Below are 14224 nucleotides of genomic sequence, written 5' to 3'. Positions count from 1 at the left end.
CTGAGTGTGGTGTTAATATTACAAACAAAACTTACTTGTTTGTGGTTTGACTCTGCAGCTAGCAATATACCAAATATATCAAGGTGGCTTATCAACTTAAATAATCGGACCAGACGAACCAGTGATTGATATTATGAGTAATGTCCCATGCCATCAGAGTATGTTTACTTGTGCACAACCAAGCCATTGAGTCTGACCATCCAATCCACAGTTGCTTGTTAGGACATAGTTTCCTGGGGACCTATTCTAACCCCGGGCCACACGGAGGGCATCTTCCTGAGTCAAGGGAGATAACTGACTCTAAAAGTTCAGTTTCCACCCTTGTCAAACTAGGGAGGAATTTCTGCGCTCGATCGTAGCGCCACCAGTGGCTAATACAAGTTATGTCCCTACTATGTCCCCACTTCTGACCAATCAGATTCCATCTCTCATATCACTTGCATTTGCTTCAAACATGCGGCACCCAGTCATGATGACCTGATCGATAATTATTATCTATGTTGTAATGAAACAGGTTTTATTTCATGAAGTGCAACAAATCATTTGAGCATTTTGATTAAAAGCATGAAAAGATTTGGAACAAATATGTTCACGCTAAATTGACAGTACACATGCTTTGTAAATCCTGCCATCAACAGAAATATGCATGATGGCTGACGTCTCATGTTTGAAATATAAAGTCTCTCATGCAGAGATACAATAACTGGTACTGAAGTGTTGACAGTCATGCGTGGTGTAGAGTGTTGGAAACAGTGCAGAGTGCGATATGGTAGAAGTCCATGTAGACAGTGTGCGTGGTGTAGAGTGTTGGAAACAGTGCAGAGTGCGGTATGGTAGAAGTCCATGTAGACAGTGTGCGTGGTGTAGAGTGTTGGAAACAGCGCAGAGTGCGGTATGGTAGAAGTCCATGTAGACAGTGTGTGTGGTGTAGAGTGTTGGAAACAGTGCAGAGTGCGGTATGGTAGAAGTCCATGTAGACAGTGTGTGTGGTGTAGAGTGTTGGAAACAGTGCGGTATGGTAGAAGTCCATGTAGACAGTGTGTGTGGTGTAGAGTGTTGGAAACAGTGCAGAGTGCGGTATGGTAGAAGTCCATGTAGACAGTGTGTGTGGTGTAGAGTGTTGGAAACAGTGTGGAGTGCGATATGGTAGAAGTCCATGTAGACAGTGTGCGTGGTGTAGAGTGTTGGAAACAGCGCAGAGTGCGGTATGGTAGAAGTCCATGTAGACAGTGTGGGTTGTGTAGAGTGTTGGAAACAGTGTGGAGTGCGATATGGTAGAAGTCCATGTAGACAGTGTGCGTGGTGTAGAGTGTTGGAAACAGCGCAGAGTGCGGTATGGTAGAAGTCCATGTAGACAGTGTGTGTTGTGTAGAGTGTTGGAAACAGCGCAGAGTGCGATATGGTAGAAGTCCATGTAGACAGTGTGTGTGGTGTAGAGTGTCGGAAACAGTGGGGAGTGCGGTATGGTAGAAGTCCATGTAGACAGTGTGTGTGGTGTAGAGTGTTGGAAACAGCGAAGAGTGCGATATGGTAGAAGTCCATGTAGACAGTGTGCGTGGTGTAGAGTGTTGGAAACAGTGCGGAGTGCGGTATGGTAGAAGTCCATGTAGACAGTGTGCGTGGTGAAGAGTGTCGGAAACAGTGCGGAGTGCGGTATGGTAGAAGTCCATGTAGACAGTGTGTGTGGTGTAGAGTGTTGGAAACAGTGCGGTATGGTAGAAGTCCATGTAGACAGTGTGTGTGGTGTAGAGTGTTGGAAACAGTGCGGTATGGTAGAAGTCCATGTAGACAGTGTGTGTGGTGTAGAGTGTTGGAAACAGTGTGGAGTGCGATATGGTAGAAGTCCATGTAGACAGTGTGCGTGGTGTAGAGTGTTGGAAACAGCGCAGAGTGCGGTATGGTAGAAGTCCATGTAGACAGTGTGTGTTGTGTAGAGTGTTGGAAACAGCGCAGAGTGCGATATGGTAGAAGTCCATGTAGACAGTGTGTGTGGTGTAGAGTGTCGGAAACAGTGGGGAGTGCGGTATGGTAGAAGTCCATGTAGACAGTGTGCGTGGTGTAGAGTGTTGGAAACAGTGCGGAGTGCGATATGGTAGAAGTCAATGTAGACAGTGTGCGTGGTGTAGAGTGTTGGAAACAGCGCAGAGTGCGGTATGGTAGAAGTCCATGTAGACAGTGTGTGTGGTGTAGAGTGTTGGAAACAGCGAAGAGTGCGATATGGTAGAAGTCCATGTAGACAGTGTGCGTGGTGTAGAGTGTTGGAAACAGTGCGGAGTGCGGTATGGTAGAAGTCCATGTAGACAGTGTGCGTGGTGAAGAGTGTCGGAAACAGTGCGGAGTGCGGTATGGTAGAAGTCCATGTAGACAGTGTGCGTGGTGAAGAGTGTTGGAAACAGTGCGGAGTGCGGTATGGTAGAAGTCCATGTAGACAGTGTGCGTGGTGAAGAGTGTTGGAAACAGTGTGGAGTGCGGTATGGTAGAAGTCCATGTAGACAGTGTGTGTGGTGTAGAGTGTCGGAAACAGTGGGGAGTGCGGTATGGTAGAAGTCCATGTAGACAGTGTGCGTGGTGTAGAGAGTTGGAAACAGTGGGGAGTGCGGTATGGTAGAAGTCCATGTAGACAGTGTGCGTGGTGTAGAGTGTTGGAAACAGTGCGGAGTGCGGTATGGTAGAAGTCCATGTAGACAGTGGGCGTGGTGTAGAGTGTTGGAAACAGCGTAGAGTGCGGTATGGTAGAAGTCCATGTAGACAGTGTGCGTGGTGTAGAGTGTTGGAAACAGCGCAGAGTGCGGTATGGTAGAAGTCCATGTAGACAGTGTGCGTGGTGAAGAGTGTTGGAAACAGTGTGGAGTGCGGTATGGTAGAAGTCCATGTAGACAGTGTGTGTGGTGTAGAGTGTCGGAAACAGTGGGGAGTGCGGTATGGTAGAAGTCCATGTAGACAGTGTGTGTGGTGTAGAGAGTTGGAAACAGTGGGGAGTGCGGTATGGTAGAAGTCCATGTAGACAGTGTGCGTGGTGTAGAGTGTTGGAAACAGTGCGGAGTGCGGTATGGTAGAAGTCCATGTAGACAGTGGGCGTGGTGTAGAGTGTTGGAAACAGTGTAGAGTGCGGTATGGTAGAAGTCCATGTAGACAGTGTGCGTGGTGTAGAGTGTTGGAAACAGCGCAGAGTGCGGTATGGTAGAAGTCCATGTAGACAGTGTGCGTGGTGTAGAGTGTTGGAAACAGCGCAGAGTGCGGTATGGTAGAAGTCCATGAAGACAGTGTGCGTGGTGTAGAGTGTTGGAAACAGCGCAGAGTGCGGTATGGTAGAAGTCCATGAAGACAGTGTGTGTGGTGTAGAGTGTTGGAAACAGTGCGGAGTGCGGTATGGTAGAAGTCCATGAAGACAGTGTGTGTGGTGTAGAGTGTTGGAAACAGTGCGGAGTGCGGTATGGTAGAAGTCCATGTAGACAGTGTGCGTGGTTTAGAAGTGTTGGAAACAGTGCGGAGTGCGGTATGGTAGAAGTCCATGTAGACAGTGTGCGTGGTGTAGAGTGTTGGAAACAGTGCAGAGTGCGGTATGGTAGAAGTCCATGTAGACAGTGTGCGTGTGCGTGTAGAGTGTTGGAAACAGTGCAGAGTGCGGTATGGTAGAAGTCCATGTAGACAGTGTGTGTGGTGTAGAGTGTTGGAAACAGTGCGGAGTGCGGTATGGTAGAAGTCCATGTAGACAGTGTGTGTGGTGTAGAGTGTTGGAAACAGTGCGGAGTGCGGTATGGTAGAAGTCCATGTAGACATGTGCGTGGTGTAGGTTGTATACGGTATATCTACTTCCTTTCCACGCTCCTGCACGGCATGCTGAGACTTACCTCCTCATCATCTGTCTAGCGGGAAAACAAGGAGAAAATAGATTAAAATTGTTTGAGAAATACACGTGATCAAACTGTGGCATGCACATTTCATTCTTCAAGATCACATGATCTTCACTTCCTGTTGTTTGTGAAAGAAGCAAACATCTTTTTTCTCATCACTCAAATAAACTGAACATGTCAATGTATTGAGTTCAATATCTGCTATCAACATTTTGTTAGTAGGATATAAATAAATTATAGAACATGGAGGGATTACATTCATTGGATTGGTAGTCTGCCAGGGATAAATAAGATATGAACTCCGGTTCTGCACAACATGTAACCAAGGCGAATCAGTCACGACCACTACAACACCACTGAAATACAAGTGCTATACATAGAATTGTTCACAAAAATAAAACATTAAATATGAAAAATGTCAGGGATTGGATATACAGTTGCATACACAACCGTACTTGCTCATGAATATTTAAAACACACATCTAGTGGCTGAACATTCATCTTGGAACAGGAACAGAGGGAAGTCATTGAGCTGGTGATGAAAGAAGAAACCATCATCACCATCATCACCATCATCATCATGTCTGATATGGGGGGAGAGGGTATCTAGGGGGGAACTGTCACTTGGGATAACATTATTAACTGGAAAATGTTGAATAAAAAGTCACAACCTCAACTCAAAAACCACACAGTCAATGTTTCCTATATGAGTAACATATATCCTATGTATAATACTTACTTCATACCAATACATGTATCACGAGCACTACATTCTTAAACTCACAATCTGATAGCTTTGAAATATAAAAAAGTAAATGTAATGTTGAGGTATTGTTTCCCACTTCCTGGTTGTGCGGTCACAGGTCGGAGTATACTGTGGTGTGCGTCATAGTCCAGTTAGTCATGTATGTCTTGTCTGTCTACATTTCAATGGAGAACACAGCAACATTCAAACATTAGAAAGTGTTGAGTCACCTAAATCATCCATATCCTGTCCGTCTTTGTTAATGTGAATTACTCTCGAAGTCCCTCAGACTTTATCTGTACACATCAACCTCAATATCACTACACCACTTCCCGGGTATACAATAACTTACCACAGGATAACCTCATGACACAACCTCACTGCAGGATAACCTCATGACACAACCTCACTGCAGGATAACCTCATGATACAACCTCACTGCAAGATAGCCTCATGACACAACATCACTGTAGGATGACCTCATGACACAACCTTACAGTAGGATAACCTCATGACACAACCTCACTATGGAATAACCTCATAACACAACATCACAGCAAGATAACCTCATCACACAACCTCACAGCAGGATGACGTCATGACACAACCCAACTGGAGGATAACCTCATAACACAGCATCACAGCAAGATAACCTCATAACACAACCTTACAGTAGGATAACCTCATAACACAGCACCACTATGGAATAACCTCATAACACAACCTCACTGCAGGGTAACCTCATAACACAACATCACTATAGGATAACCTCATAACACAGCATCACTATAGAATAACCTCATAACACAACCTCACAGCAGGATAACCTCATAACACAACCTTACAGCAGGATAACTTCATAACACAACCTCACAGCAGGATAACCTCATAACACAACCTTACAGCAGGATAACTTCATAACACAACCTCACAGCAGGATAACCTCATAACACAACCTTACAGCAGGATAACTTCATAACACAACCTCACAGCAGGATAACCTCATAACACAACCTTACAGCAGGATAACTTCATAACACAACCTCACAGCAGGATAACCTCATGACACAAACTTACAGCAGGATAACTACATAACACAACCTCACAGCAGGATAACCTCATGACACAACCTCAAAGCAGGATAACCTCATTACACACCCCAACTGGAGGATAACCTCATGACACAACCTCACAGCAGGATAACCTCATGACACAACCTCAAAGCAGGATCACCTCATGACACAACCCAACTGGAGGATAACCTCATAACACAACCTCACAGCAGGATGACCTCATAACACAACCTCACAGCAGGATAACCTCATAACACAACCTCACAGTAGGATAACCTCATAACACAACCCAACTGGAGGATAACCTCATGACACAACCTCACAGCAGGATGACCTCATAACACAACCTCACAGCAGGATGACCTCATAACACAACCTCACAGCAGGATAACCTCATAACACAACCCAACTGGAGGATAACCTCATAACACAACCTCACAACAATAGCAATAGACAATCAAACATTCACAACAATGACGCAGTATTTATCAAACAACACTTTTACATACAATATTTCTTACAGTTTTATTTGATTGTGATTGTAAAAGCTCCACTAACTTCAAATTGATTCATGTGTGGATAAAACTAGAAATGGATGGATGAGTATAGACCCCCATGTTGAGTGGAGACCCATGTTTGACAAGACCAGGCATTTGTTCACTGTGTACAGAAACACTTGATCGTAATTATCATTTTCCTCACATAAATTGTTGACAACAAATAGCCTTCTCTTTGATATAATTCATATCATGTTCCGTTGTCAGAAGCTGTAGACACACCCTCTTTGTGGAGTGGTTGAAGTGTCAGTTGTCTTAAGCCCATGCATATATTCTCCTGTAGGAGATTTAAAAAGTAATTTTCCTGTTATTTTGCTTAATATTACTTGATGAACATTTGTGTTTCCTCAATACTCTGCTTAACAGAAATTATTAATTAACAATAATCAAAAGGTTTCAGAAAATTATTGATCCAGTTATGTTTGTATTTTCTATAATTATGAACTTTAAAATATATACCTGAGTTCTACAGAAATAATAACTCCACTAGAGAGAATACCATCTCCTCAGAGTAATGGCAATTTTCTGAATTCCCACAGATGAGACAGTCTTAAATGTTTCAATTAAAATAAAGACAACAATACCTGGTATACTTTTTTTGTTTTCTGCCCCGAGAATGTGTCACCCAACTCACAGCACATGACAAGTACATTGTTTGCTGTGACGCAAAGTGAGAGTAGGAGAAATGGCAGCAGCTGGACACCTGTAGGTGAGGATGCTGTCTGCCAATGGAACTCCCCTAGTAATTACAGGGGGATAGTGGCGACGAGGTGTAGATGAGTGAACACTGACCCAAATTGGTTTGTATGTCTATTTAGCCTCCATACAGACACAACAAACATGTCTCGTTTATTCATCAAATGTTTCTCCAAGATAAGCCCCCTCCCTATAGACAAACGGCCATCCTGCCAGGAGGACTTGAAACAAAAGCTACACTCTCCCGGCTCGATCCCCCAGCTCGCATGTCCAAACAGGAAGAGTATACAGGGTTTTAAAACCTCTCAAACTCCAACAAGGGCCGCTAACATTGAGCAGTCTGTCTGCTGCATCAGCTCAAAATATTCCATCCCAAACACAACCGCCTCAAACACCGCTGTAGGGGTAGAAAAGTTGATCTGTCAACTTCAAATAACTGTCATTGACATTTTATAAATAATGTTTATTGATATGTTTATTGATAAACATTACCTCAGCTTAGCTGGTGTGACAGAGTGGGGATGGGACGGATCGCCAGGTAGTGGCACCCTGACATCAGGGTCGGTCACTGTGAACTGGAGTGAAGGAATTAATAATAGTCACTTTCAAGCATTGCATCATTGAGTTCCCTGAAGCTGACATTTAAATTTTGTTGTTGGTGTTTTGGAGTTTAGTTTTTGTTGTTTAGTTTTTAGGAGTGGTGGGATTGCAGTTAAAAGGTAGCTGTCAGGTTGGGTGTGAGGTGTGTTGGGGTTTGGTACCCCTCACCTGTTCCCCTACACCTGTGCCCCTTACCTGTTCCCCTTACACCTGTTCCCCTTACCGGTGCCCCTATGAACATGCCGATTACCTGTTCCCCTTACCTGTTCCCCTTACACCTGTTCCCCTTACACCTGTGCCCCTTACCTGTTCCCCTTACACCTGTTCCCCTTACACCTGTTCCCCTTACCTGTTCCCCTTACACCTGTTCCCCTTACACCTGTGCCCCTTACCTGTTCTCCTTACCTGTTCCCCTTACACCTGTTCCCCTTACCTGTCCCCCTTACACCTGTTCCCCTTACACCTGTGCCCCTTTCCTGTTCCCCTTACACCTGTTCCCCTTACACCTGTGGCCCTTACACCTGTGCCCCTTACATGTTCCCCTTACACCTGTGCCCCTTACCTGTTCCCCTTACACCTGTGTCCCTTATCTGTGCCCCTTACACCTGTGCCCCTTACACCTTTGCCCCTTACCTGTTCCCCTTACCTGTGCCCCTTACCTGTTCCCCTTACACCTGTGCCCCTTACACCTGTGCCCCTTACACCTGTGGCCCTTACACCTGTGCCCCTTACCTGTTCCCCTTACACCTGTGTCCCTTACCTGTGCCCCTTACACCTGTGCCCCTTACCTGTTCCCCTTACACCTTTGCCCCTTACCTGTTCCCCTTACCTGTGCCCCTTACCTGTTCCCCTATGTAGATCTGTTCCCCTTACACCCATTCCCCTTACCTGTTCCCCACACCTTCAACTGCAGTTTATCTAAGTAATCAGTGACAAATTGCACCCATGTAATTTAATCTACTGCATGAAATCATGACTTGTTGGCATGTTGTGTATCTGAGTCCGACATCTTTTACATCCTGTAACATGATATCCTTGAGTAGCTCTACCATTCAGATATCACCCTTCCAGGATCATCCTGCATTACCGTAAATACTCTGTTATATGGCAGTGTATCTCATTGTTTAACAGTGATTGTAGCTGTGTTGCATTGTTTCTGTTGAGATTCGGTAGACGCTCGTTGCATTGCATTTGAGCAGTGATTAGTTGTCAGGAATGTTGTACTATTTAATGTAAGCAGTCTTCAGGAAGTTACTACATTTAGATGTGTGGTGTGCAAACTTTCGGCCTGGTATACAGCAGACGGTGATATGTTGTAGAAACTATGGTAGTGTTTAGTGCCGCTAGACTGGTGAGGGCGCTGTGTAGGACTTTCCAGTAGCTAGTTTGGCTACTCACATCGGAACCAGTTTTCATGTGAGGATCAATCATCATCCTTGATTTCCTTCCTAGCCCATCTCGGGAAGCTGTCACCACTGTCACCACTGGGCGATACATAATATAATATTATCACTGACTTTTGCTATCACCTCTGTATTTTTGTATCTGATACTGACAACTACCATCATATTATATATTGCTATTGCATATTGTTCTTACACTCTATTGTGTACTGCAGTTGTAATTACTGTGTAGTAACTTGTACTGATTTGCAAACTTAGTTAATTTTGTAATATATTTGTTGATTGTATGCCACTTGTTGGTTGGTTGTTGGTTTCACACAAAGTTCTTTTACCTACAGACTTCTGGGTTAACATACTGCTTCAAATTGGGAATCGATGCCTAACAACTCCTCAAACAAAACCAGCAAAGAATACCTGTTTGATTAGAAAAAACCATCAATATATGAAAATACGGATTGTGTAATAGATAAGGTGGTTGCAAGTATAAAATGATATTCCTTTTGGAGGTAAATAAACAAATTAGATCTACTTAAAAGAGAGGGCTGGCTATCAGGCTCCAGCAGGGAGCACTGTTACAGTGTTTAAGTGGCGCCAATATATCCTCCAGCAGAGGAACTACGGTATCCAGAAGCGTCCTTGCTTAATTACTGTGTACATGTTGAGACCTTGTTGTTCTGACTCACTGATTGTCAGACTGTCTCCCTTCACTAGATGCTGACATCACACAGATAATTACAGAGCAATAGTACTTCTACCACTTCACAACGAAGAATGACACAGCTGCCGGTGTGGGAAGACAGACTCTCGGAGGACACAATACTACGATGACACCATGTTCAAAGGACACAATTATTAGATAATACAATGCTCAAATGACAATTATTAGATAATAAAATGCTTGCAAGACAAAATGCTCAAATGACACAATGCTCAAATGACAATTATTAGATAACAAAATGCTTGCAAGACAAAATGCTCAAATGACACAATGCTCAAATGACACAATATTTAAATGACACAATGCTCAAATGACATAATGCTCAGATGACACAATGATCAAATGACACAATGATCAAATGACACAATGATCAAATGACGCAGTCCTCAGATGACACAATGATAAATTATTTATCTTCATGCTTAAGCAAAGATTAATTGATATATTTTCACAAGATTGGCACTGTCAAATATCATCCTGAAGGTTTTCATGCCATTATACAAATATAAAATTATTACTTGTTCCTGAAAAATATGTATCTGAACTTCAGGATAGAACTTTTAGAAGATCTTTGTGTAAATTACGTATATCATTACATAATTTTAATGTTAATAATCTCAGAGAGAAAAATGTACAAGATAAAGAAAGTAGTTTATGCCGTTATTGTAATGAAGGCTATGTTGAGGATGAGTTTCATGTACTTCTCATTTGTAAATATTATCATTTTCTTAGAAATAGATACCCCCCTATGATTTCAACTATGTACAAAGATGAACAACTGATGAAAAATTTGTTGAACTCCCGCAATGCTAATACAATATCATCTCTGTCAATATACCTGAAGAAGATTTTTGAAATTAGACGTTAATATTACATGCAAACACCTACATGTGACAGTACAACGTTGATACAAAAAAAACCTTCTGTACTATAGGTCATATGGCCTAAAATATTGAATAAACTTCTGTCTGTCTGTCTGTCTGATGACACAATGATCAATGACACAATCCTAATATCAATGTAACACTGCCAGATGACGCAATGCTCGTAAGCTACAACACCTAGATACTGACAGCAGACAGGTGTAGACAGGTGTGAAACAAGGCGTGGCACATTGCCTAACACAGCTACAGGTACATCCACCCCCTCCCACAACAACTGACAACCTTGGCTGGCTTTGAATTCATTGAATGGACAAATATAACATCAATCGTGTCCAAATTGAAATAAACACATTGACCCACTTTCCTTGCACCTGGAATGTTATTTCCCAACAAAAAGACATCCAACATTTTTTATTATTATTATCAAGATTTTTAATATTTATAGATGTCTTAATAATACTGACCAGGGAATGTTCTGGATCTTTCAGAGTTTGACATTGATCATGGAATTTGGTATTTACACAGCCCATGGTATTTCTCAACATCGACAGTCAAACATTTAAAAAATAAGTTATCTAAATATGGGAGGGATGTCAGGACTCAAAGATTTCTTTTCAATCTATTCTCAAGCATCCATTTCAAGACACAGTGAGTTATTTCATAACACAGATGATTCACTGGGGTATTTCTAATTCTGACTGGTGTTTTATTTAATGTAGACGCTGTTGCGACATGATCATGTAGTTGAATTATGTCAGCACCCTGAGGGTTGAGGATCACGAGGGCGTTGCACACCATGGTCTGTGCAGTAAGTGGGAGATGTTTGTTTAACTGTTCCTGTACTTGTATGTAAACTTTAATATCACTGTGTAGAAGTGCTTGTCAGTCAAGCAGTACACTGCTATCAGGCTGATAATACTACTCTTGTCAATAGTGATGATTTGTGGTCCTGCTCAAGGGTTCTCTATCACTAATGGGATAATGTCGGTGTTATCTATCTTGTATAGGTGTGGGGGTAGTGTGGGTATGTGTATAGGTATGGGGGTAGTGTGGGTATGTGTATAGGGGTGGGGGTAGTGTGAGTGTGTATAGGGGTGGGGGTAGTGGGGGTATGTGTATAGGTGTCGGGGGTAGTGAGGGTATGTGTATAGGGGGTGGGGGGTAGTGGTGTAGTGTGGATATGTGTATCTAGGGTGGGGGTGGGGGGGTATGTGTATAGTGGGGTGGGGGTTGAGAGGGGCTAGGTGGGTAGATGGTGTGGGAATGGGGGTTGGGGGTGATCCGGAGAGACTCAAGCAAATATTACACAATTTTGAGGTCATGACAACATTGACAGTAATTTAATGGCTGTAATATGAATAATACTTGTGCAATTTTCATGACAACCAACTACTATGGCACTCCTCTGTGTGTGTAAGGTGCTGGCTTGTCCTGACTACAACAGACAAACACATAGGCATACATTCAATCTTTGGATGATTATGGTATGGTAGGACAATCACAAATTATAAATCTTGAGGTAAAAAACCAGGGTGACATTGACTATTCTCAACTGGGTGTATTGTTATCTCTAACAGACCAAGCACTACATATGTCGTAGACACCAGAAACTTGAGATTTAATATTTGAACACTTGAGCACCCCATTACTTTAATAAACCCTTCAGGACTGAAATAGCCTACTTGAATATGCTGACTGATTATATGTGGGTACAGTTTCACTGTGTATCCACCGCTGAAGCGCTACACATGAAAGATATACTACTCTCCTAAAGGCATGTTTATATATTTACACAAGTTTAATATTTGCACTATGTAAACAACTTAGTTTAAGCATACCACCAATATTTGCTACTGTAAATCAAAAGCAGACTACTAAGTACAGTTCACTAAAGGCTTTTTTATTAATGAGGGAGATAAGCTATATATTGTATACTGTATATAGTATATCATGTTTCATTCAAGTAGCTTATTGACTTCAAATGATTTACATCTGGCATATTAGTGGGCTATATAGAAGCTATAAAATATTAATTGCAGGAATCTAGGTGTGAGTGCCATTGGTAGACAGTTTAATAGTCATCTGCCAATCCTAAATGAAATTAAACTGTAGTAAGTAGCTGGTGTGTTTATGTTTAAAGTATGGGGAGGTGCTGACTGCTTTCTCGCAGGATCATATCTGGATTGTTGCATTAATAAATATACTACTCAAAGAGAAGTTAAGGACCACTTGATTGTTTCCTATTTCTACAGGTAATCTGGCATGCCATGTTGTATTAACTGTAGTAATATGAAAGAATCAGGTGGTCCTTAACTTCCTTTGAGTAGTATATATCCAAGATTACAAGGATCGAAGTAGAATTTCATAGTGACAACTTAACTGTTTAGGACATTGCTGAAATATTGAGGAATCTAGCTTGATGTGATGTTTGGCCGTGAGTGAGTGAGTGAGTGTTGGAAAAAAATGTTAAAATCTCTGGATGATGGGGTAGTGTTGTGGTTTTAGTGTTCACCAGGGGTCCGGAAACCGCCATATGCGCCGGACATGTCCGATTGGGAATCTCAAATGTCCGGTTTAAAATATTGCTTACCTGACATTTAAATTTTTATGTCCGGACATTTTAAAAAGTGAATAATTGTCCAGTGAATTAAACAATTTAAATTGAAACAATCCATAATTCATCATGTTATGAATACGTAACAACTTGTAATGTGTGTGAAAAGTCGTACTAAATTATGCTATTTGAAGGGGGCATGGCCTAAATGTCCCATTGTGATTTTAAATTTTCCGGACCCCTGGTGTTCACCCATCAATCTGAAGATCTGGGTTTGATTCTCCACATGGTTTCAATGTGTGAAGCCAACTCACTGTTGTAGACATTGGAATATAGCTGGAATAGTGCTAACTGTGTCATAAAACAACATTCACCCACTGTTAAAACATCAACCTCTGATCCTCGATATATCATCAATAATATATACAGAAAATATTTACCATGATATGATGTGTACTTAGATACCTGGAATCTTGGTGGAGCATTGCGGACGCAGCTGATGGAGAATGTGTGAGTGGCAGAGTGAGTGAGTGAGTGATGGCTGTAATCTTGGTGGAGCATTGCGGACGCAGCTGATGGAGAATGTGTGTGTGATTGCGGGAGTATGTTCGGTGTGTGTATGTATTGTAGGTAATATGAAAGGGTAATCCTGACTTGTATGTTATATCTAATCTCTTTGGTGTTTGATGGATCTTATGTCATATAAATATGTGAATGGAATACCTGTGTGACTGTACTATAATTTAGACTTAATGTTGTGTCATGTGATATAAGCTGCTATTTTACAATATTTGACTGTAGTAATTTAATGAGAATTGATGTCTCACAAGGCCGGTTTTGTCCAGCCACGGCGATGTAACCGGAGCAACCAATGGAACAGCATGTGAAATAAATCAATAAATTAATGTTCTTCTACTATCACTGATGTTCTTGTTAACAGGAGCCAGGGCCAAGTGGTATCTGTGCTGACAGGTGTAGCAGAAAATATCCAATCATCAGATGAATGTCTGATCACAATAGTATTTTCTCGTTAGCAGGTAAGTGCCCAGTGAATGATGGTGATAGTGAAGGGGAGCAACAGGTATTGATTGGCTGTCCAGGTGAGAGAGCAGCAGCATCAGCAGCAGGTAGGCCTGCCTG

At 42.2% G+C, this 14224-nt stretch overlaps 1 protein-coding gene across 2 annotated transcripts in view; it reads right to left on the bottom strand.

The window, feature by feature from the left end:
* LOC124134455 (glutaredoxin domain-containing cysteine-rich protein CG31559-like) overlaps positions 1–14224 on the bottom strand; it is a 54538-nt gene that overhangs the window by 17994 nt on the left and 22320 nt on the right. Inside the window, exon 2 of one of the 2 annotated variants that reach the window (XM_048381058.1) lies at positions 3852–3866. The exons of the other annotated variant lie outside the window; for it this stretch is intronic. Within the exon in view, the coding sequence (XP_048237015.1) occupies positions 3852–3866 (15 nt within the window). The remainder of the gene's footprint in view (positions 1–3851; positions 3867–14224) is intronic. 2 annotated transcript variants of the gene reach the window in all.

Source organism: Haliotis rufescens, unplaced genomic scaffold (genome assembly GCF_023055435.1).
Source record: "Haliotis rufescens isolate VD_foot unplaced genomic scaffold, xgHalRufe1.0.p SCAF_35, whole genome shotgun sequence".
Taxonomy (NCBI): domain Eukaryota; kingdom Metazoa; phylum Mollusca; class Gastropoda; order Lepetellida; family Haliotidae; genus Haliotis; species Haliotis rufescens.
Note: the sequence above shows the minus strand (reverse complement) of the source record. Positions and strands in the feature narration are given on the sequence as shown.